This window comes from Convolutriloba macropyga, chromosome 3 (assembly GCF_964194025.1).
Source record: "Convolutriloba macropyga chromosome 3, txConMacr16.3, whole genome shotgun sequence".
NCBI classification, from domain to species: domain Eukaryota; kingdom Metazoa; phylum Xenacoelomorpha; order Acoela; family Convolutidae; genus Convolutriloba; species Convolutriloba macropyga.
In genome coordinates, this window is record NC_134470.1 from 499932 (window position 1) to 525827 (window position 25896).

Consider the following 25896-nt stretch of genomic DNA (forward strand, 5'->3'; position numbering starts at 1 on the left):
CCAAATTATGCAGTCCAGCACATACCAAAAGTCGGTTCAAAGCGATTTGGTTCAAAATGTTCTTTAAAGTTGGCGACCATTTTTGGTTGTTTTGTGTTCAAATATATTACGCATGTACACTCAATACTCATTATTTATTAATAACAAAAGTCGTTATAAAAGTTTGCGCATGCATCAACTTGTCTGCTTAAAAGAGCAATTTCAAGCGCGCTTTAAAAGTAATAAAATTTGAGACTGCTTTGCTCAGTTTTTGTTTAGTTTCTGTTGGTCTTTTAATGCCAAAAACAACACAACCTTGTGCGTATTTTTTTGAACCACATCAATCGCTGTATTTGAATTAATTATAAATATAATCTTTGATTCTATTATTATAGGTCTAATATATTTCTATCGAAGTACTTGACTATAGGAGTTATTGACTATTTGATAATATTAAATATTTATATTGCACTTCCACCGACATAATTTCGATACTCGAACATTTTATTTCATACTTTATTGAAACATTCTTATTTTTGAGGGAGGAAAATTGTTTACTTTCTAAGTCAGTGAGTCGTAGCAATTTAGTGTTTCATATATACACTGTGGGGAAAGCGTGCGTAGTAAAAAAAATAGTGAAACGTGGTTTTTTTGTCCTATTATTTTTAGCGGACATGTTTAACATTGGCACGCATATTTAACACAATAAACATACACATCAATTTGTACCATTTTACACATATATATACATACATATACACACACCAACGCGTTTTTATCTTACTCATATGTATCCCCACTAAAACAAATTAAATTGGATAAAAATAGACAATCACTTTGTTGACTCTCTCTGTATTAAACCAAACAGAACAGTTCTCTTATCGCATTCTTATCAAAACACAAATAATTGTTCTTACCTTGAATTGATTAGTTACCAAATACACGGAAAGTATGATCAAATCTGTGATTAATGACCACAAAGAGAAATCCAGGTTAGATTCTAAGTTTTCTTATTTAAAGTAAAATTTTGGAAAGTTATTTTTGAGCCAACGATACCTGGAAATTGGAGAAAAATTTCGGCTGATGAGAAAATTTCAGTCAATTTGAGCTCTGATCTTGGTATTTTAAGAGTGCGTGTGGGGGGGGGGGGGTGGGTAGCCTACAATCAGGGAAATTAGACTGATCAGAAAAATTCATTGTCCCTTTTCATTATCATTGTTCAAATATGCTAATTCAATGTTACAGTTTTTGTCTGAGTTGCAAATTTTCACGGTAAAAACGACATGATCCGAGTTGTGGCGTAATAAAATACAGAATGAGAATAGCATGACTCAGTGCTGATTTACCATGATTCAGTGCTGTTTCATAGGTCGGGGTCGTAATTTCATTCAGAGAACATCTTTTACGTTTATGAGTAACATATTTGTTCAAAATCGTTTCTACTCCGACCTATGATACAGGGTAAATTAGCACCTTCGTTACGCTAGTTGATAAAAACTGGCTTATATTTGCCCACGTACCAAATACCGTTTTAAATTGGCCAATCAGAGCTTGGTCGTCTATTTTTTTTTCATTTTTTAGTTGTCGACTAAACGCCCTGTCGGTCAATACGGTGGCCACCAAATTAACCGTTTGTACCATTACTTTGGAACCTTTTTCTCAACACAATGTTCTACATGTTTTCGTTTATGGCTGTGTCCTATAAATTTCTAACTAGGAAATCTTAATCATTCATTAAAAAGTTTTATATCGAGTTTCCGAACTTTCAGGTGGTTATTTACTTAGATCTTCATTTCAAAGTTGCCGCCTGCAAAAAATTATGCGTGATATGAGTTTTGATGAAAGCAATGACTATTTGGTTTTCATTTAATTTTTAACTTTAACCCAAAGTCATTCCATTGAGCTTTTCATTGAATTTTGTTAAGCATTTTAAGTTATTCGAGCTACCTCGTTTCTTATATTTTTGACAGTGATCTCGTATAAGACTTCTCAGCGAATGTAATCTTGGGCGGGGGGGGGGAGTTTTTTGCGTCTTGACAGCTGATTTTAAAAAATCTCCTCTGAAGAAAGGAACTAATTCTTTATACTGCGTGAAACTAAAACTTTTTCCCATGTTATGTTTTCATATATGAAAGATTCGTAGAATAATAGTTCAACTGAAACAACAATTTTGCAAAAATACTCTCACATATTGCTAGTTCACAATAATTGCGAGCGTTAATAATTGTAATCCTGAATTTTATTTTAAAATTGTTTAATTTGCACTTATCACATAATTTTAGTTTTCCATTCGGTTATAATCCCAAAAAATGCGCAAAAGTCTTTGAATATATAAAATGTCAATTTTGTAATATTGTAAAAATTACTCATCTATCATAATACCTATAAAATACATTGCCTGGAACTTTACACTAGCCTGTAAATTCTCCGGTAATTCAGTGTTTCTTAAAAAAAACTGCCACTTAATTTTAGTTTAAATTATTATTCGATTACAGTGAAGTACTTGCTTCAGTTGCTTGTTGTTTTAATAAAAATTTAATGCTGGACACCAGGTAGAAAGACATACAAGAAAACGCGAGAAAAAGCAACTTCAATGAATAGGTTTCCAAAAAGAAATCCCTTTATGTACACTAGTTTTCAGAATTATAAAATATTAAATCTCGATTAAATTATCTCTGTTTATTTTCGCATAGATAACTAGTATAAAAACAAGCTAATTTTTGTATATTTTCAGTTCAAAATTTAATTTAAAATTCGACTTATTGAATTCTTTGATAGACACTCCGTATAAAGTTATCAGATTTTCGATTCGAAATTATATTTCGCCTAAAGAGAGAGTAGAAACGGCAGAAAGAGCTAAGTTTCTGTCCGTAATACAAAATGTAGGGGAGTCAAACAACGACCTCCTAGCACGTCTTAGAAAAGAAGCACGCTATTGTGACTTCGAAAAACTGAAAACAGCGGCCAACCCCGAAGAGGAGTTGGTAAAAATAAAGTTGATCTCAGGTTTGAGGGACCCTGAAGCGAAACTTAGACTACTAGACGGTTTTAAAGCAAAACCAGCAACGTCAGTTACTGAAATGACCAAGAACTTACAGTTCAGAAGTCAAGCAATGGCTTTTGCATTTTCTTCATCAGGTAATAAGTCATTTACGGTCAAAGAAGAAGTTGGTTTCAACTTCAAAAAGACCTTTCGAAAACCAAATGAAAAAATTACGGCTAATAAAAGCAACAACATGTGCACTAGGTGTGGAGGTAAGCCACACTCTAGTAGACCCTGTCCAGCGCTAAGTAAAAAATGCAACACCTGTGAAAAAGTGGGACACTTCTCAAAAATGTGTAGAAGCAAACCCCAACCAAATTCAGGTAAGTACAATAAACAGTATAAATTTTGCGAAGAATAAAATGTTTCCTCAGAGCAACCATCTCCAGCAGCGGAAATGGCAATGTTTTATACTAATGAACAAATCTTTAGCATGTCTGTGACATGGGAATATATCTCAATAAATATCTGCAAAGTAAAAAAGCAGGTAGACACAGGTGCAGATAGCAATGATATCTTCAAAAATATGGACTGAGCTTGGTAAACCTCAGTTGGATGGTAAGATAAGACATCTTGAAGCTTATGATGAACGTCAACTAACGCTTCTGGGATCACTTACTTGTGACGTTGAGAGGAAGGGAAGCAGGCTCACGCAAAAACAACTAGCAGTTGTGCAGTCTGAAAAAGAATTTGGACTACTTGGTAGAGACCTTCTACCCCAACACGCTGTGAACAACATCACAACCGAGCACCTATCTGCTTTGAAGGGTTAAAAAGCTCATGTGAAGCCGATACCAGGAACACAGCCAAAGTTCTGCAAAGCCAGAAAAATGCCTCACCTCTTCAAGACAAGGTCACAGAAAAGCTGGAACAAATGGTCAGACAAGGCATCCTTGAACCGGTACAGCCAGGAGGAGTCACTAATGCATCTCCAGTGGTGGCAGAGAAAGAATAGTGGAGAACTGAGACTTTACGTGAACTTGAAAGTGCACATCAATAGCAAGGTCATGGATGAGGATTACCCAATACCAGACATGGAGACGATCTTCCACAACCTACATGGGGGGCCTCATACTTTGCCAAAATTCACCTCTCAGTTGCCTACTATCAAATTGAACTTGACGAAGAAGCAAAACATATATGCACAATCAACACATCTCAGGGACTGTTCAAAATGTGCCGGCTACAGGGATTGAAAAACTCTTCATCAATCTTCCAGAATTGCATCGAATCAACACTCAAAGGAATCAAAGGTGTTGTGATCTTTCAAGACGATGTATTGGTGTATGGAACCACCAAGGAGCAGTTCGACAAGAGAATGCTTGCAGTCAAGAGTCGACTACGCGAGAAAAATTTTACTATTAATGGGAAAAAAGCTAACTCAAAACCAGTAGATAGCTCTAGCTTTTTGGGATACTCCATTTCAAAGGAGGGAATAGCACCAGATACCAAACATGTTGAAAAAAATAAAAAATGCAAAGCCACCAACTAACAACAAACAACTCGAATCGTTTGTTGGGCTAGCTAATTTTTACGGTAGAATAATTCCTGATTTCGCAACAAAAATGCTACCTTTAAATAACATGAGAAATAGCGATTTCTCAGGGGGCAAAATGCAACAAAAAGCCTTTGAAGACATAAAAAATGAATTATGTGCTAAACCATTAGTACAGCCATATAGTCAACAAAGAGAAGCAACAGTTACTACTGACGCCCCAGAAAAAGCCATTGGCGGGTTTCTTCTGCAAAAAGGACATCTAGTCATATATCATAATAATAATAATAATAATAATAATATATATATATCGATAAAATTAACTCCAGCGTAGCAAAACTACTCGTAGCAAAACTACTTCACAAGACTAAAACAATTCCTTCTTGGGAGACGAATTACCCTACAGACTGACCACAAACCACTCAAATATCTCTTTGCACCAGACGAGGAGATCCCGAAGACAGCATCATCGAGAATCACAAGATGGGCAATAGTTCTAATGGGTTTCGACTATGAGTTGAAGTACACACCAGGAGAGCAGACACCCCATGCAGATGCTTTGAGCAGAATGGATTTCGACAATGACGAATCGGACAACGATCGAGTGTGTTTCGCAATCAATAACATCTACATCGCCCAGAGTGATTTGGTGACCCAAGCAGAAATCAAAACTGAACTTGGAACAAACAGATTCTTCCAGGACATAACGAAACGAATCAAAAGAGGCAATTGGAAACAATGTTTAGAAGCGAAAAAAGGATTCGAACAACAGAAAGATGCACTTACTTTACATAATGGAATCATCTTCAGAGGTTCTGTTTCTTTCATTCCACCCAAACTACGACACTTGGTTTTAGCAAAAGCGCATGAGACACATCCCGGGAAGAATGCAACTGAGGCATCAGCCAGAATGATAGCATGGTGGCCTGGCATTACCCAAGACGTTCAACATTTTGTTAGTAAACGTAAGAATTGTCAAATGAACAGGCCTGGCCTGGGAAAAACAATCTCTACGTGGCCAGAAGCCGATGTTTGGGAAAGGCTCCACATGGACTGGGGTTATGTTAAGGACCAAGGCAATATCTTAGTAATTGTTGATGCGGATTCTGGTTGGATAGAAGCTTTCCCGCGGGAAATAGAACATCAGAAACAGTTAAAATATATCTTAGTCAAATCTTTGAAAGATTTGGAATACCAAAAACTTTAGTATCTGATAATGGTCCTGAATTTGTAAGTGATGGCCTTAAACAATGGTGTGAATCACTGGGAATTAAGAAAATGGAATCACCCGTCTATCATCCAAGAGCTAATGGACTAGCTGAAAGAGGAGTTCAGACAGTGAAGAGGGCACTTCAAGCGTGGAGTCCCAACCTTAATGTGTCATTTGGAGCATTCAATTAGAGGGCACTGATGATACATCGCAACACTTCAAAGACGAGGGGCAAAACTCCAGTTGAACTATTGTTGGGACGCAGAGTGAGACTATCAGCAATAAAGATTTCGACTGGTGCGAACCCATTCTATTCAAGGCCAACGAAAAAATGAAGACAGTTCCAGCTACCTTCATAATCAGGAAGGGCTTGAACACAACTTTCATACAGCCCGAAAACTCAGCACGGACTATTCTAGTGAGCGACAACCAAATTGCGAGACTAGACGAGGACAATGTGAAAACTGAACCAGCAGTGGAGGAGATCATATCTCAGTCAGAACAACAACTTCAGAACAGAGATGTGGGACTTTCACTTCAAGATGAAGCTTCTGCAGCCACATCATCTGCAGAGCACCAATAATCCGAAACCTCAGAGCCTTCACGAACATCAACAAGAAACAGAAAACAACCCGACAGATTTGGAGAACCTATACCCACAAACTTGCTTAAAAAGGAGGGAGGATGTGATGGTTTCAAAGAAACATCAAGAAACTTAGAAGGTTTCTTTATTAAAGTTTCAAAGAACGAAAGAAAAACTTACCTGACGAACTTTATTGCGGTGTCGATAAGTAATGGCCACACAACTAAACTCAACTCTAATTTTGTTCTGGCGGTATCATTATCTTATTGACCTATCAATCAAATGTCAGAAGTAAATTCCCTCACCAACAGAAACCTGGTTCTAACATCCACCGACCTCCAACTATTGAACTCGATTGTACCCAAGCCATATATGATTCTCATGAAATGTTGATGAAAATAGAAAATCACCTCCGGGATTCGGAGTTAAGTTCTATTCACATGCCAGTCATGTAAAATATTTTTAGCTAATCTAAATTTTCTCTGTATATTTTCGCATAGATAACTACTATAAACACAAGTTAGTTTTTGTATATTTTAAGTTCAAACTTTTATTTAAATTTCAACTTATTGAATTCTTTGACCCGTGTTATCGACCACGACACGGAACGAACGGAAAGAGTCAGACAACTCATACTTCTCAGAAACGAGCAAGTGATCTTTCAAGATAAACTTTCGGCCTCGACTAGGGGAAAGCTGTTTTTTTTTACTTTGTTAAGGGTGTCCGTGTTGTGTTCGGATGGCAAAACAAAGGAACACTTTTTCGATGACATCAAACAGAGGACAAACTACGAGTTGTTCCAGAGAGGACTCCGGAGGAACTCAAAAGGAAAATGTCTGGGTACAAGGGTGGGAAATCAATACCAATGGAAATCTTACAGGTCAGAATTATAACCACATTGTCGTGAGTTCAATTTGGTCTAATTCATTATTGTCAATTTAACAAAAAGAAATTTTGTCGGTTCAAAGAAATCCACCAGATTAGAATCATGACTGCTGTTAGTCTCCTAAAATTTCTCAAATTATTGACCACCAAATCGCAGACAATGCTGTTTTCCTACTAATATCTCAAACGTACCCAGCAGCCCGGGAACTAACATTTTTTAGTTCCCGGACTAAAGTGGAAAGATGTTTTAATAGGATATGTTTGGGGATCAACGTACTCGTCCAGCACTGAAAGGAAGAAAACCAATAGTTAAAATGAGTTCAACTCAACCCCCCCCCCCCCCCCCCGCCAGAATAGTTGATTCATTTTTGTTTAAGGGAATGATGACCGATAACAGTACTAATATCTGGTTCAAAATAATAAATGACGCCAAAATAGATACAATGATCATAATAAGAAATAATCATTCAGAATTTAAAACTTTCGATCTTTAGAAAACTTCAAAGCTCATATTTTGCGAAAACAACAAACATAAAACCAGTAAAACAAAGGTTTATAAATCCAGATTTAATGGAGCTCGAAACTAGTCAAAACGAAGCAATATGATCAAAATGCTGGCATTCAAATTGTTCCAATTTTTCCCGAGTTTCAGCATTTTCTTGCCAAACTTATTTTTGGGCGCTATATTTTCAAATATCGCAAAACCCGGAGCTTTAAAATTTTCTTAGAATATTTTTTATCAGGAAAAGCAATCAATTTCAAAGATACTAAATTAAAAGGGACACTTTTTAGTTGTTTCTATGTAATTATAATTTTTATATGTGCTTGGTTCAAAAATGATTTTTGACAGTGTAAAGTAAAGAAAATCCACTTTTGAAATTTTCGGAGCTTAGGATATTGGGCGAAAACTCGATTAGTGAACAAGTTTTTGTATACACTAGGCAAAAATTTTGAACTAAGGTTTCATGGACACTAAACGAATACCAATTGAAACACTAAAAAGCTGTACTTAAAAATCCACTTCACGCTATAAAGTACTCAAAAGTCCCCAACAATTGTTTTACGTCAAAATGAGTAAACAAAGCAGATCTAAAATTTACAAAAATGGCAAACATTTGCTGCCCCTCGCTAACACTTGGTCAAAAAACTTTTGGCAACAATTACGGAGGCAAAAATAAAGACCATGATTGAAAATCCAATGACTAATTCTGTTAAGAAATATGGAAAAGTTGAGAAAAATGTTGCCATAAACAATGGTTGAACATAAAAAGAAATGCTGCAACTGCTCAATTTTTTAAAGACCTTTTGCCTAAGCTATTATCATGTGGAGACATTTTAAGGATCTTTTGAGCACTTTGTAGCGTTGAAGTAAGGCTTTTAAGTGTATTTACCGGTATTGGCCTTATTTCCAAAAAAAACTTAGTTTAAAGTTTGCATCTAGTGGATTCAAAAAATATGATGTTCGCCCCATCGAGTTTTGACTTTTAAACATACCTGTATTGTTTTTCCTGATGTGTTTTCTCAAAACCAAATGCTAATCAACTTTGTATTCTTTGTAACCTTTCAGTGGCCATCTGCGTTTCTTAGAATCAAAAAATAAAATTGCACAAAAAAATATAAGATCTTTCATGGGCCATAAGGATCTACGGTCTTGGAAATGGTATCCAAGACACCGTTAAAATTTCTTCGTGTGAGGTGTTTCAAACTACATTTTTTCTCGTCTGAAACCCCCTAGGATGTTGTGAAAGGCCTTTTTGAGTAAAAAAAATTGAGGTTTCACAAAAAAGTTTTGTTGTCTTGTCTGGGCCACAAAGTCTATTGTCTTGAATGCGTTATCCAAGACACCATTAAAAATTCCTCATGCAAAGCTTTCGTATCTACATTTTTTTCCTCTGAAACCCCTTAGGATGTTGTGAACTGCCTTTTTGAGTCAAAAAGTGAGATTACAGTTTTATGACTTTATTTGGGCCATAAAAGTCTATGGTCTTGGATATGGTACACAAGACACTATAATTTTTTGTTGAACGCCAATGGCAACTGCGATATATTCATTGTTCTACCTTATCCAAAAGACGCCGTTTGAGATCACCTTTAAGTTGTTGTATGGTATTGTGTATGGTTTCAAAGAAGCCATGCAACAACCATACATGTCTTAGGTATGGTTTCCAAGAAGCATTTATGGTGGTTCTGGGTTCATGCAGGTTCATGTTTTTCTAATTTAAATTGCTTCAAATTAACCTCAGGGTTTAATGATCATGATTTAAGCATATTTTGCTAGTTTTAAGCACATTATGCTAAATTCAGATAAAGGTTAATCCAAATTATTTTTTCCAGCGAAGTTGACAAGCTAGCGACTAACGTGGGTGCTAACTTTGTGAATCTTGGACTGGTGCCACACAGTGAGGAGAGTATGATTGGGATCTATTCCAAGAACAGGTGGGAGTTTGATGTGACCCAGCTGGCATGTTGCTACTACTCACTCGTACCTGTACCCATATACGACACTCTGGGACAAGAAGGATGTGAGTTTTCCTTCTTAACTTTAAATGATACAACTTTGAATTTGTCCTCCTAAAAAGATCAGTTGACTTAATAGTGCTCTTGCTGTACGGTTTTTCCCATGATTTCTAATGCCATAACTTCTACTTTTTTTAATCACTGTTAATGTTTAATTGAATTGATATGCTATGCACCAGAAAACATATTCATAATATTATGTAGGGACATTGTGAAATAATGATACCCCGGTTAGTCAGAAAAAATTCAAAGGAACCGATTAAGACGACTTAATCTTACTTGGAAGCTAATTTTCTAATTCTAATGCCTTAGAAACAAGACACCTACGCAAAAATAACTGTCCTATATGTTTACTCCTAAAAATCAACCAGCGAATTAGATTTTATATGGTAAATCTTATCATATCACTTGCTATGAAAGCAACAATATGTGTACAAACTTGCACTATGTGTACATATTTGATACACTTTAGTCGAGGAAGAAGACCTCGTAAATAAGTATCGAGAAATGTGGTTCTTTTAACTTCATGGCCAACAAAATGTTTCCATTTTTGACAGAGATGTCCAGATCATGCATATCTTTTCAGTGGGTATCAAATTCCACTTCACAGATCAAAAAACTTGTTTTTGTTCAATAGCTACATATATTTTTACCGTTTACCTGCTATTTCAACGGAAGTCATCGAAAAGAGAAGGTTAAGGCCTTTTTGGAAGTTTTATTTTCAGGGATTATTGTTAACATAAATAAAGCAATGGGCAAAAGAAATGTCTCTTTGTTGCAACAACAAAGAACATAATTTTCAGCTCAGCGCTTAGGTTGAAATAACAAACAACAACAACTATAGTTTCAATAGCGAAAAAGCGTGCTGGTTTCTCTTAAGTGGGGATTGAATTCACCTTTTGTCAATTTAAGTTGAATAAAGTTCAACCTAAAAAGTGTTTCGTTAGATTAGTTTTTAATAGCCGCACAGCGATAGCTGGGGCTATTATTGGCCTTCTCTTGGTTTTTTACAATTCAAAGAATTTGAATTGTATTGGGGCGCTGTCTTTTTTTTAAGATCTGTTCACACATTTTCATGATTTTTGAAGTCAAATTGGAGTAGTGATTTTGGTCACGCCGAAACAGGAAATGAAGCGAAAAAGCGAGTGGTTTTACGGCGTGAATTTTTTTTTCGCTCTAAGTAGAGTGAGAAAACGGTGTTTGAACAAAAATTCGGTTTCTCGGTAGTGGTTTTTTGGTCGCATGCGGCAATTTCACTCTGATTTTTACTACTTTTTCGATTTTTTGGATCGGCTTTTTTCTAAACGGTTTTCCCAATCCATTCACAGCTCATTCTAGGCCTAATTTTTTTGTTTGAATTAAATTTTAATTTCTCGCTAGTGGTTTTTTTGTTCACATGTGGCATTTTGACATTGATTTTCTGTTTTTTTCTTATTTTTTGATCTGATTTTTTTAAAAATGTTTTTCTCAATTCACTCATAGTCCATTCTAAGTCTAGTTTTTCTGTTTAGTCATTGAAAATTTTTTGAATTGTACGTCAGGACTTGTCCTGCTATGTTTTTTTTATTTCGTCGTCATGATTTTTTTTACGACCATATGACGTCACAGCCACTTTTTGTTTATTCGTTCATGCAATTTTAACTGAATTGCATGTGTGACGTCATTGTTCGCTCCTAGTGGAGCAAAATTTTTTGTTCATGCGCATGATTAAATTTTTGGTCACACTTGACTTACCTCACTCTCAAAAATGACTTCCTCACTTTGAAAATTGACTTTTATTTACTTTAATTCAAAGAGATATGGTCAAATGGGTGTGTGTCACTCTAAATGAAGGTTATTTGAGATCAGCTAATAGAGGCAGCAATAATTTATACAGATTTTTAATCAAAATATAACAGATCAGCCTTCAATGAAAAGACGAATTTTTTTGGTCTCTCTTTTTTACTGTTTTTTTTAGACTGCCGATCTACGAATCTATTGCGGCTATTTTCTGGCAATCTGCCAGCTATGTTATTAATGTTTTTTTAAAGCTAAAATAATTTTTGAGTGGAGTTTTAGGCTTTAACTGGCCATGATTTGCTCATAAATAACTTCTAACAAAACTTTTGAATTCACTGGAATGACAGTTTTCCTTTTTGTCGTAATAAACTTGAGTCGACTTTAATTTCAGACAAATTTAGCAGACAAAAATTCAAATATGGAGCTAAGCATTATATCTATCGTTTAAAAACTCATGCAAAAATTCTTGTCATGGGGAATAATTGTCAATAACCTCCTATTCGCGAGCATGATCTAACATGTATGAACAAAATCAGACAAAGATAATTTCATGTGTATGGATTTTATACGCCTGGACGTTCGAAAACAAGTTTTTCCCGGAATGGTACATAGGGCTTAAGGTTCTGTTTTGGAGAAAAACCCGCGAAAAAACCCACGAAAAAAACCCTCACGTACTGTTAAAAACCTGCGCGTTTGGCCACGCCTTCGCGGCCCGTGGGACTTCTTATGATGCGATCACAAAGAACAAATTATCACGACCAAAACTCAAATTTAAGATAGGGTTAATTTTTCCTTTGGGGGGGGGGGGTTGTTTCCTAGACCCTAGTTCTTTGGGTTGAGTGCTAGTGGTTACGGCAGAAACAATGAATCTTTCAGGCTCCTTCATAGTGAACCAGTGTGAATTCCGAGTTGTATGTGTGGATGGGGTGAAGACAGCGGAGGAATATCTGGCGGTGGTGGAAGGGTCCAAAGTGGAATCCATAGTCTATTACAATCCACCCTCAGAAGAAGACAAACTGCTACTGGAGGAATCAGGACTAAAGGTATTCCTTTCATTGCCCAATGCAGCCCAAAAAGACGTAAGAGTTTTGAGCTGCATTTTCCTAAAAAATCCTCCCATTGCAGCCCCACTCTTACATCATTTTGGGCGGAAAAATTCAACCCGGGTTAGTATTATTGCCCCGACCTAGAGTAACAGCAGCCGAACTACTGACGTGCAAATATGATGACTGAGGTTTGCGATCATATGAATAGGAGAGCAAAGTGCGCAAGCGTTGATACAAGAATGAATCGGGTAAACAATTTTAACCGCCACTCTGGAGAAACCAACATCTATTTGCTCATTTTGAGCCAGGGTTAACCAGAAGCTTTGGATGTGACCATTGCTTCCCATCGCAGTCCCCTGACCCTATATTAGAAGTGGTAATAAATTCTGCGTAGCTTAGCTTAGCTTTCAAGATTCTTGCAAGATGAATGGCTATCTTTCAAGATTCTTGCAAGACGGATGGTTATCTTGCAAGATCTTGCAAGATTTTGGAAGCAAATCTTGCAAGACGATGTATCGTTTTGCAAGATTTTACAAGATTCTTGCAAGATAACCATTCGGATCCGACTAGGGCGGGGGCACTGAAGATAAAAAAAATATAAACAATATGACCACAATGCAATTAGTTTTCAAAAGCCCACCAATACTGTTTGCACTGTTTTTCATTTAAATTTGCCTAAATGTCTAATGAATGTGACTGTTAAGGTGTTGAGCTTTGGTGACCTTTGCGTGGGGTGTGTGACTGCAGACGGGAGGGAGATTGAGGTAGATCCGGCCAATGAGGACGACCTGGCTTGCATTCTCTACACCAGTGGAACAACCGGACTGCCAAAAGGTAACTCTTCTATCTAATTTGTTCTCATTTTGTTCTTGCTATTTGTTCCGACCCCCACTTTAGTGGGGAGGGAGGAACTATATTTATGTCATATATGTTTATTTATGTCATTCGAGGCAAGAAAGGTGAAAAAAGCAATTAAAATAGCAATTTTCTCGATATAAGTATTTTATTTTGTCTTCACCAAAATTATGCAATCTTGCAAGAGTTCGACGCTTATCTTGCAAGATTCTTGTATATCCGACGGCTATCTTGCAAGATCTTGCAAGGTGTTGCGTAATCTTACAAGACTTGTAAGGTTCTCGCAAGATCTTGCAAGATAGCCGTCGGTAATAGACTAGGGCGGTGCAAGATAGCCGTCGGTAGACTAGAAATGAGTTGTAACATTTGGTGTCATGTAAGGAAACCAAACAAGGAAACTAAATAATTGAGATTTGCAACTTTAAATAATTGGAAGAAAAGAGACATGATACGACAAAGAAGGAAGGAAGCAATTTTGTATAGTGTTCCTGATAACTTTAAAATTGTGACCCATTGTTTTTGCAGGTGTGATGTTGACTCACTTGAACTTCGGAGTGGTGATTGGTTGTTCTGAGTTGTACGTGAAGAGAGCAGAGTTGAGATTGGATTCGAATGACTCGTTTCTATCCTACCTCCCCTCCGCCCACTCCTTCAACAGTGTAGTAACATACTACATGCTCTATTGTGGTAAGTGGCCTTAGTCTGAATATAATAATAACAAGGCGGCTCGGTAATGTGCGTTCGCACATAAAGTTCCGACCCCGCACATCTACATTTTTAACTTAACTGTCTACCAAATGAGGAAGAGATAAAAAAATTAACATATCAACATATCGTTCAACAAACTACTAAAAGAATAAAACAATCTACTCTAGAGGGCCTATGAGACCTGTGACTTCCATAATATGACTACCAGAAAAGACGGCAATAAAAATCAAATAGTTACAAATATTAATTACGACCAAGACTCCTTGTCCATTTTTTGAAAACCACCATAACCAAATCAAAATGGCATCAGATAAAAACCATACTAAGAAGATTAACCGGTACTTTTCGAAACAAAATACGGGACTTTTCCTCAATGCGACTTGGCAACAAGTCGGCTAGAAATGGGCAAAAGCGGCAAAAGTTTATTAAAACATTACTCTTTTTTAGAAAAAGAATTAAACTCGAACTGATTAGAAACATTACGAATCAAATGAAATCATTGAGAGAGTCTTTTATACCTCAATTGAGAGCAACTGAAGTCTTTCATTATCCAGGATATGTCAAGCAACTACAAAAAGAACGACGAAGACAGGCAAAAACGAAAAATTTGCACAAAAAATTATGCACGAAAACGATGTCCCCACAATCAATTTAATATTAAGCTGATAACTAAAAACAAAAAAAATCTTCGTTTGAATTTTTTGCAGGTGACAACATTTTAATGTCAAATGACGCCCATTATGGTGATACTGTGAAAAGAAAAGAAAAACCTACAAAAAAGGGGCAAATTTGCAAAAATCTTGAAAGTTGGTTTGATGAAAACTGTTTGTTTCAAGAAGAAAGACCATTTGAGAAAAATAAAACCGTTATGAAGAGCAAATTGTTTTTCAAAAGATAAAAGATGTGAATTGTATTTAGAGACGCTTAGCTACAATTTAACAGAAATAAAATTTGCAGATCTCAAATATATCTCTTTTTTTTAAAAAAAAAAACAAATATTTTCAAAATTCATAGCCAACAAAAGCTTTCGACTAAAAGAGTGGACAGTTTGTCTTCCAACTACTTGGAAAACTAATTGCGACTGTTTTTAATGAGACTAAATCATAAGACTATGAAATAACTTTAAATACAAGCTGAACTAAAAAGTTTCACAACAACCTTACGAAACCACAGTTTTGAAGCCATGAAACTTTACCGCGATTAACAATAAGATATTATCCGCGAGAATATAACATCTTCATTTGCGTCTCCTTTGATCATTGTAACATCTTTTTCAAAAACGACTATCACAAAATGACAACAAAAAGAACCACAAAAACTGAAAAGTAGGTAAACTTCACAAAATTTTTCTGAAACAAATTGTCTAAGCCCTGAAGAAATCATTTAAAAAGTTTAAACAACCGAAAGATTATTGTTTGATTCAACAAAACATCAAAAAGAGCTCTAATTAATGAGGCTAAATTACGAAAATGATGCAACATTGTAAAAAAGAAAAAACGGAAACCTGAACAAAAAGGGATAAAATGAAGAATACTATTACTCTTTTTCTTTGAAATTTAATTCGAAAGTCAAAACAGCGATTAGTTATTTACCGATATCAGTTATTTAAGTTCATTTTTTAGTCTAGAGTTGGCCACTGAGACTTTTAATTTTACAATACTTGCCATATGACAACAAAAATTAACAAAAAATAAAGGGCAAAACTAAAAAACTCTACCAACTTCTGCAAAAGAACGGTGTCGGAGCCCTTCAAACCATATGTTATGAAAACAAAAAATATGGTCAGTTTCAAATGTTGTAAAGCTTTTTTTAGTTAGATTGTTAAATAAGTTGACAATTTATAACAAAAGAAACAAAAGCAACAGCAAAAATGGGCAATTATGCACAAAAATCAGAAAATTTTGTATGAAAACTCGTAGTAACAAAATCAAGAAAAGCTTCTGTTAAAACAATCGGCCACAAAATTAATTTTTTTTTACAAGGTAGAAAAGTTGACCTGTACCTACGGAGAATAGGCAAAATGTTGACTAAAAAAATATAAAAAAAAACTGACAAGTTCCAAAAATTCCCAGAAATTTCGTTAAAACAAATACATTCAATAACATAAGAGACAATAGGTACAACCGAGTAAATAGAAAAAGTTTACGTGCACCTTTTGAGGAACCAATTTAGAACTTTGAGTGATTAAACATAAAAATCAGACTGCCAAAAGAATAACAAGTGAAGCCAAAAGACAAGAAATCAGTTAAATTTTTACTAAAACTCTTCCTCAAAGCCACAAAAATCATTTGGTTCTCTGAAAACAAACTGTATATACACTTGGCATCAATTTTACGTAAATTGGAGTCATTAACGGAGCCGTGAAAAAAAATATTGTCAGTTATTAAAGTTAAAAAAACAAAAGCAATTCATTTTGAAAATAGGCAGCATCAAAATAAAAATCAAAAAGCCTCTGATTCTAAGAGTCCATGATATTATCAAACCTCTCCCCGATTGTCGCGCTTCCAAAAAATCGACCAAGTGTTCCATTTATTTGCAAATTAGACCAATTGTTGAGTGGAATACTTCAAATATTGATAAAAAGATGCAATTTGTATAATTATCGAGTTAAATCTGCCCAAAACGGCAAAGTTTTAATTCCAGAACACTTTCATACGGCGCATACTGATTGCAACTAACGCTCTTTTTGAGATTAGGGAGTCTGTGTCAAGGTTTCTAGGTCACTAAGTCTTGCAAACTTTAACAGAGTGGACCATAAAAGCATATTTTGTGCCATTTTTGATGAAAAAAGTTTGTAATTTGAAAATTTTATCAAAAATTTTAGCAAAAAGAACTTCAATCAAACAATTCAGAAACGCTCTTCTATCTCTAACGGTAACAACAACACTCTGCCGTTACAAATTTTAATGTATTTTGAATTATATTATCGAAATTGTGCCAAAATTTAGCAAAAATTACTGAAATTGTGAACAAAAACAGTCGAATGTTCACAAAATTTTAAACCTCGGCAACTCGCTGTAAAACAAAAAAATCGAAAAACTATTTTTAATTCCGTATTCTACGCTGGACGGGCTTTTTAATGATACCACTCACAATTCTCTACGATGAATATATCGGTCGGCCAAAATTGACTGAACAAAAAAACCCAGTTGAGTATACAGTTCCTCCCTCCCCACTAAAGTGGGGGTCGGAACAATTATTAATTGTTTTCAAGTAAGTTATGAGCATAAATGAAACTAATCAAGCTAGAACAGAAACAGTCCACTTGCTAGGTCATCAGAAGGTCCTTGCGGTCCCAATCGAATGATGACAGGTTGAAATATTAAGACTAATAGGGGACTAGAGCGTGAGAAAGGGTGAAAAAAAATCAGTGCAGGTACTGCGTTATTGTTGATGTTGAAGTTAAAGTTCGGGTTCAAATTTTGTCTCCCAAAAAAGCCCTCCAGACCACGTTTGCCTATGAAAATAGCCAGACCGAAATAAATCACCTGTTATCTAAACTGTGATGCCACAACTTCTTTAGATGTTAGCCTGAGTGAAAAATGTATCTTGCAAGATTCTTGTAAATTGATACTATTTGTAACATAAGCCTGAATAAAAAAACCGAATCGAATATTATGAATTGGACAGGTTTTCATCATTTAGTTGTAAATGTATACTCTATGCTGACAACACTGACAATGACATCAATTAGCATGTCTTTCTTTTTTAGAATTTTTAAAATTAATTACGATACGATTCAGAAATCAAATTTTCTCATAAGCCTTTCGCGCTTATAAAATTTTCAACATGTCTTGGTCCGAAATAAGTAATGCGAGGGCTGTTATGTAATTTTCACAAATTGGGCTTTCTTTGATTTATGTCAAATTGAAGGTCACCTTGACACCTTAAATTGGGGAGCAATCGTGGAAAACAGCATTCGATTTGAGTAAATTTGCTACAGAAATTGAACCTTTTGCAGCATAATGATTAGAAATTGAAATTGAACTAAAAGTTGATTAAACAAAACAGGTGAGAGTAAACTTTGCAGAGAACATATAGAAGCAGAATATCTCAAAATGCCTTGTTTTAAACAGAAAGATATTGATAGAGGGACCAAAACGCAGTGACATCTTTTGGGTCTTTCCCATTATAGCCCCCCCCCCCAGCTTAGTGGTCACATAACCTATAGCCCCCCTCCCAATCATGGTAAATTTACCATAATGGGGGCTATATTTTCATGGGGGGCTATTATGGGAAAGAAACCATCTTTTGGCTATAAAAACTGGTTCCCTTATATAATATTGTTAACATCATTTGACGTAACGCTTCAATCCAAATTTTTTGAGCTCATTATGAATCAACACTTTTAATGGTTCACATTTTAATTTATGATTGCTGATCAGAGATGGTCTGGGCATGAACTAGTTTCCAATATCTGTTTGAACTTGGGACTGACAACAGCGAGAGGAATAGAAATTTAGTCAGACAATTTTTACTTTTTGAAGTACCTAAACAGGTTTTCATCGTGAAAGTTCAATTACGTTCAGTCCTATAAACTGATAGCTACAGTTAAGTTCTTTAAGGGGTTTCTAATTGCTCTCAAATGAAGTTTTTAGCAACAAATGTAGCCTTATTGGTAAATTTACGACTGCAAGAGGAGCATCGTTGTTCATAACAGGTTTTTTTTCAAGTTGAAGCTCATCTGGTCATGACTTCACCGTTGGTATTAACAGTGGGTAAAGGGCTCAATGTGTTGTACTGTTCAGTAGCTAGTAACATGTAAAATTCAAGATGCAAAGGTCATTCTTAGAAGTGTTGAACCCACAACAGACAAATGTGGTAAAAAGGTCATCACTTGAGAGCACTTATTTGCTGAGAAGCTTTCTATTTGAGATGAACTATTCTCTAATTGTGCGATTCAAAAAAATTGCTGGGATGATGTAAAAATATAATTTTACGTCTTCTAATTTAGTTTAGTTTTGTAGTAAACTTACTAGTAACTAAAAGTATAATTTCACCTTTATTTTTTGAAAAATGTTTTAAAAAAATACCCTAAAAAACAACCAAAGCTGGCTTTTAGGCGGTTCGAACCCCTCAGCGCGTACCTCTGTTTTTTTTTTCAGCCATCTCATTGGACTCTGGTCGGTAGTCTCCACCCCCTCCCCCTTCTGAGAGCCCAATCCCGACAGACCCCACCTCCTCTACTCCCTGGTTGTCTGAGAGCAATTCACCCGACCTAGATTGATTATGTTTAAGATCATGCGCTGTGAGAAAATCTGGGTAATCTGGGCTGTGAACCCTACATCAGATGTTCACTGAGCTTGTTTACAACAATCAAATTTGAAAAAAAGAAAAACTTTTGTTGAAACATTCTGCAGCCAATAAAAGTGCCACTCGTTTCCATGCTTATAATTCTCTTAGGAACGCTTAAGTACTACTTTATATACAATTTTTTCGTTGTAACCATTTTTCACAGATACCTCTCCACAGCCGACGGGACAGTAAGATATTTGTTTATGTTGCTGTAGCGCTAAGTTTTGCTATCAAAACAACAATTTGACCACTGATGGAAACAACATTTTGACACTAGTCATAGACAACTAATGAATCAATCATTATGTGGTATTCAGTTGACATTTTCAACCGAAATCTTAATCATTTCAAAAAAGCAAATACGAGATGTCTTATTTTAGTTCTAGAGTTCAAGTGTTCAGTTTTCTTCAACGCTGCTTTAATCCAACATTAATATTTTGTAGCCTTCATAAAAAAGCTGAATAAAAGAACCAGATGAAAATTTGCGCACAAAAACTGATAGCTACAGTTAAGTTATGGAAACAACATTTTGACACTAGTCATAGACAACTAATGAATCAATCATTACGTGGTATTCAGTTGACATTTTCAACCGAAATCTTAATCATTTCAAAAAAGCAAATACGAGATGTCTTATTTTAGTTCTAGAGTTCAAGTGTTCAGTTTTCTTCAACGCTGCTTTAATCCAACATTAATATTTTGTAGCCTTCATAAAAAAGCTGAATAAAAGAACCAGATGAAAATTTGCGCACAAAAACTGATAGCTACAGTTAAGTTATGGAAACAACATTTTGACACTAGTCATAGACAACTAATGAATCAATCATTACGTGGTATTCAGTTGACATTTTCAACCGAAATCTTAATCATTTCAAAAAAGCAAATACGAGATGTCTTATTTTAGTTCTAGAGTTCAAGTGTTCAGTTTTCTTCAACGCTGCTTTAATCCAACATTAATATTTTGTAGCCTTCATAAAAAAGCTGAATAAAAGAACCAGATGAAAATTTGCGCACAAAAAGAGTTTTTATTTAATTGCTGTCGAATGAGACGCAATTATTGTAAACGTGTCTTTTTTATGCAAATTTTTTGCTTGACCGTTTTGCGTTTTTCTTCCAGAATAATCTTTGACTTCTCAAGAGATTTTTTCACGCACTTCGTCTTGAATTTTGAGTAGTTACAATTGCTCTCACTCCGAAACAAAATGTTTGTTTTCCAACCAAAACCAATAGTTAGAGAGTATGTGACAAGGCCATGATAGCCGAATGGCTAATATCTCCGTCAAGGTGAGGGAATGGGACTCTGGAGGTCGGCGTTTAAATCCTACCTTCGGCCTATGTTTTTTCACCCATCAACAAAAATTTACCTAGGTTACAGCCCCTGAATTAAATTGCACCGCTTGTCATTCGAGAGCAACTTTGCCGACCTTATTAGGTCTATGTTTGCTCCTTTTAAAATTAGAAGACTCTCATTTGTTCAAATCAAAAAATATAAACTTGCCAGGATTCAGTGATATATTTTAATAGTTTTACTAAGAACGTTTATAAAACTTACAGATTTCTTTGCCTCGCGTTAACTTTTCAGTAAAAACTTTGGACTTCAAACAGTGCCGAATTGTAAGAATGGAATGCAAAATTATACAATAGTCCAATGTATTGCATCGACCGATCAGTGCAGTTTTTAATATTAACTTTAATATGTAAACGTTATTCTGGGGCTAGAGATTTTGAATTTTTTGTTTTAAAAAATGGTATAAACTTGAAAAAAACAACTTGCTATAAATTTTCGGAAAAAATCTGTTGTTCTCAAACGTCATTGAAAAAAAAACCAAAAAGAAGTTGAACGCAACTTTTCGTTGCGGTATAGTAGAGAAGTGACCACTAGAGAAACTGCGCAATGGGTAACATTTTTAGTTGCAAGTGGAAATAATTTGTGCTTTGAAAATCAAGAAAGCAGGTGCAGTTGGAAACAAAAGGCTCGACATTGTTTTCCTAAAAAAGCTTTTTACTGTTGTGCACCGCAAAGATGATAAGAGAGCAAATTTTTATTTCACAAAAAAAAACAAGCATATGACTGAATAGATTTTCGGTGAACATTTTATTTTATGAGAAATATTCATTTTTCAAAATTCTACCAACCCATGTTCATAAAAGGTTACACCAGGATTAAAACTTTCTAACTTAATTTCAATCTTTTCTCTTTTTATTTGTTATTTGATTTAGAGTTGATTTGAATTGAATGAGTTCAGTGGGTAAGTTTTCTGATGTTTTCAAAATATCAAGAGTAATGATTTAGGTCTTGAGTATCAAAATTCTACTTGTTCAAATGTGTGTTTGTGTGAACAGGTTGTGCTATTGGATACTACTCTGGCTCTGTGGTTAAATTGATGGAGGACATCCAGATACTACAGCCAACATTCTTTCCAATTGTTCCCAGACTTCTAAACAGGCTTCATGACCGAATCAACATGGGTAAGGATACTATTTTTAAACAGCGTTATTTCACTCCTGAATTCTAGAAAAAAAACAGAATTCTATGGAAGTAGTGCACGACACCGTTATACAGTAGATACAGGGAGGACACTGTTATTTATTTTGTTTTCATGCAGTTTACATTTTGTTTACTTTAAAATCTCATAAAAATTCCTTCCGTATCATTTGCCACAACTTCATACCTTGGTGGTGTAATATCGCGGAAAGTGTCACCCTAAACTGATTTTTATTTCCGTGACCTATAACTTATTATGTGCGTGCACCCTTGTATCTACTACATAACGGTGTCATGGCCCGGGCCCAGTCTCAAGTCTTGAGCAGTAATTCTCCATTGAAATACAGGCATTGAAATGACAAATCAGCCATTTTCAAATCTTAAGACTTGAAGTCATCTTTCAAGTCTTAAGACTTGTGAAGACTTGTGAAGACTTGCCAGTTAATAAGTGAAGTAGAGTTTTGCGAAGACTGATTTATAATTAATGCATTTCAAAATTAATATTCGTCAAATTTCATTGCACTAAATTTTTCAAACTGTCGAAGCGCTGTTTCGGAATAGAGAATCGGTCCACTTAAAAAGGTGCCATATTTTCACTCGGAAACCATTTTTTAATTGACCGAAAGGAGTGGCATGACGTACATTTAGGCGATAACAAAAAAAATTTGCGGAAGTCATCACATTTTTCTGTGCTTCCTAGTTCACTTTGGAGGGTTTTGCTTGCAATTTTCCGTGCTTCCTATTTCACTTCGAAGGGTTTTGAAGGCAGACAATCCTATATGACGGACTTTTTTGTACGCTGCTAAACGCAAGAAATTCAACGCCAAAAAAGTGCACAATACTAGACTCAAGACTTGCCATGTCTTGACCAAGACTTGTTGGAGACTTGTCAAGTCTTGGTCAAGACTTGCTGGGGGCTTGTCAATTTTCGTCCAAGAGTTGACTCAATACTTGCAAAGAGTTAAGTCTTGATTCAAGACGTGGGAAATATGATACATTGCTGTTCCAAAACTTGCAATTTCACTGAATCAGTACTAATTAAGACTTGACGTTCTGTCAGGGGTACGTTCTGTCATTAAGACTTCAGAAGTTTAAATTGGACCATCTTAGTAATTAGAGCAGAAAAAAGCAACCATTCGATAGATGGAAGTTTCTGAGACTGGTTGTGATCATCTGTTGTTAGCCGTGGCGCACTTTTGAAAAGACTTTATAATAGACTTTAGGTATGTGACATACCGACTGATTTGGGTCACATTTGCCTCCATGACTTTTTGGTTCTTTTCTTGCAGTTTAGATCTTGACAACGGGGAAAATGTAGTACAAAATTGTATAGAAAACGGTAAACAAAATACAGAGATCTTTCAAGGGAATGCCGATATCTCCAACAGACTTAAAAGAGATTTGCAAAGGAAAATGTTTGTTTTGGAACCAACTAAGCGTGAAACTTCTTTACTACCTCCCCTCTCTTTTGATTGGGAGGAACTATTTTTAGCTGAAGAACATTTTCACTCTTCAGAAAGTGAATTCTTAAACTCAAAGAACTGATTGTATTAAATACGTAGAAAAGATCTCAGTCAACAGTACTCAGAAAAAGTCGTCAATGTCTTGTGTTATGACATTGTCCTATATTGACTACATTAGGAAACCAGAGATTAAATTCACCGAAAGGAGTGGCATGACGTACATTTAGGCGATAACAAAAAAAATTTGCGGAAGTCATCACATTTTTCTGTGCTTCCTAGTTCACTTTGGAGGGTTTTGTTTGCAATTTTCCGTGCTTCCTATTTCACTTCGAAGGGTTTTGAAGGCAGACAATCCTATATGACGGACTTTTCTGTACGCTGCTAAACGCAAGAAATTCAACGCCAAAAAAGTGCACAATACTAGACTCAAGACTTGCCATGTCTTGACCAAGACTTGTTGGAGACTTGTCAAGTCTTGGTCAAGACTTGCTGGGGGCTTGTCAATTTTCGTCCAAGAGTTGACTCAATACTTGCAAAGAGTTAAGTCTTGATTCAAGACGTGGGAAATATGATACATTGCTGTTCCAAAACTTGCAATTTCACTGAATCAGTACTAATTAAGACTTGACGTTCTGTCGGGTACGTTCTGTCATTAAGACTTCAGAAGTTTAAATTGGACCATCTTAGTAAATAGAGCAGAAAAAAGCGACCATTCGATAGATGGAAGTTTCTGAGACTGGTTGTGATCATCTGTTGTTAGCCGTGGCGCACTTTTGAAAAGACTTTATAATAGACTTTAGGTATGTGACATACCGACTGATTTGGGTCACATTTGCCTCCATGACTTTTTGGTTCTTTTCTTGCAGTTTAGATCTTGACAACGGGGAAAATGTAGTACAAAATTGTATAGAAAACGGTAAACAAAATACAGAGATCTTTCAAGGGAATGCCGATATCTCCAACAGACTTAAAAGAGCTTTGCAAAGGAAAATGTTTGTTTTGGAACCAACTAAGCGTGAAACTTTTTTACTACCTCCCCTCTCTTTTGATTGGGAGGAACTATTTTTAGCTGAAGAACATTTTCACTCTTCAGAAAGTGAATTCTTAAACTCAAAGAACTGATTGTATTAAATACGTAGAAAAGATCTCAGTCAACAGTACTCAGAAAAAATCGTCAATGTCTTGTGTTATGACATTGTCCTATATTGACTACATTAGGAAACCAGAGATCTAGCTCGGAGGAAACATTGTTCGTTCAAGTTCCGGTAATTGAAATGGTGACCATATTTGTGACCAATAATACTAATAGAAGCAGTCTTGCATGTACATTATGCTTCAACTGCACCATAGGACTCTTCGAGTACTTATACCTCTGAGAGAATCTATGAATTTTCTAGCTAACTTTGCCTAGACTTTCCTGTATACTCTTCTTGGTCTAGAATTTAAACTAAGGTCATATTGGTTATGCACACAGCATTTACAATTGGCTTTGAATGATCCTTCGATTGAATATATGAATGAACACATTCATTCATTTGTCCAAAATTCTTGTTTAATTACATCAGCAAACTGTTTTTTTTGTTTTTCAGAGTGTTTTTGGTTTTGGGAGTTCCCGTTGTTGTGTTTTGTCTAACATCCAACCACCCCTTATAAGCGTTCACTGGTACCAAAAAAACTTGAAAAGTAAGTGTAGTCCGCCTTTACAATGTGCTAGAATAACAAAAAGTGGAAACCAGGTGTAAGTAGAAGAGAGCAATTTTAACCAAAAATTCAGAACTAGTTGACGCCTAAAAGCTTCGCTCAAAATTAATATCCCACTGTGATAGATTTACTGTGAATGGGGGAGGGCTATACCTTAAATGACTTGTATTTTGGGCGGGGAGCTGTATCGGCGAACGCTCGGAATGGTTATCATTTCTACTCCGTTGCTTTCGATTCTCTTTCTACTCACAGTTTTCTTTCTCAATTTTAAGCGTGGATAGAAAAATAACAACTGAAGAGGAAAGACATATGCTGAGCAAACTGTTGTTTCATAATTTTTCTTTCAAGAACAATCAGGATAATCGAAAACCCTTTTCAAAAGTTTTGTGTATTTGGTCAATATTGTGCATGATGGCTCGAAAACAGGAAAATTGTGACAAATACTTTCAATTTTGAAGAAAATCTGATAGATTTATCTGCATAGCTGTCAATGCTGTCTATACACCCTTACAACTGTAATGGTAAAACATTATCGAGGATAAGGCTTACTTTTAGGAGCAATTTCACTTGATCAAAAAAATCCCTTTGCAACGTTAATACTGCAAATCTGTAAAAAAAAATTGTTCTTTCTCTCCTCTGGTCATACAAATTACGCTTATCGTGAGAGTTGCAAAATGAGATATGAGAACTCCTGCAATATTGATAAAAACTCGCCCCAATGACAGGGGAGTTCAAATATACTAAATGAAGAGAATGAGATATTGGGGCCAGCAAAAAATTGTTGATCAATTGAGAAATTGATATTAAATGAAAGATCAAATGATAAACCACGATTGATATTTTTAACCAGGT

General features: G+C 35.5%; 1 protein-coding gene across 1 annotated transcript in view; it reads left to right on the top strand.

Annotated features, from left to right (window-relative positions):
- Window positions 1-204: 204 nt before the first annotated feature.
- The window catches only part of LOC142335852 (long-chain-fatty-acid--CoA ligase 1-like), a 32820-nt gene continuing 7128 nt past the window's right edge, over window positions 205-25896 (top strand). Inside the window, exons 1-7 of the mRNA XM_075384179.1 lie at window positions 205-971; window positions 7029-7190; window positions 9530-9717; window positions 12368-12534; window positions 13242-13371; window positions 13918-14079; window positions 21739-21864. Coding sequence (XP_075240294.1) covers window positions 931-971; window positions 7029-7190; window positions 9530-9717; window positions 12368-12534; window positions 13242-13371; window positions 13918-14079; window positions 21739-21864 — 976 coding nt within the window. The 5' untranslated portion in view covers window positions 205-930. The remainder of the gene's footprint in view (window positions 972-7028; window positions 7191-9529; window positions 9718-12367; window positions 12535-13241; window positions 13372-13917; window positions 14080-21738; window positions 21865-25896) is intronic.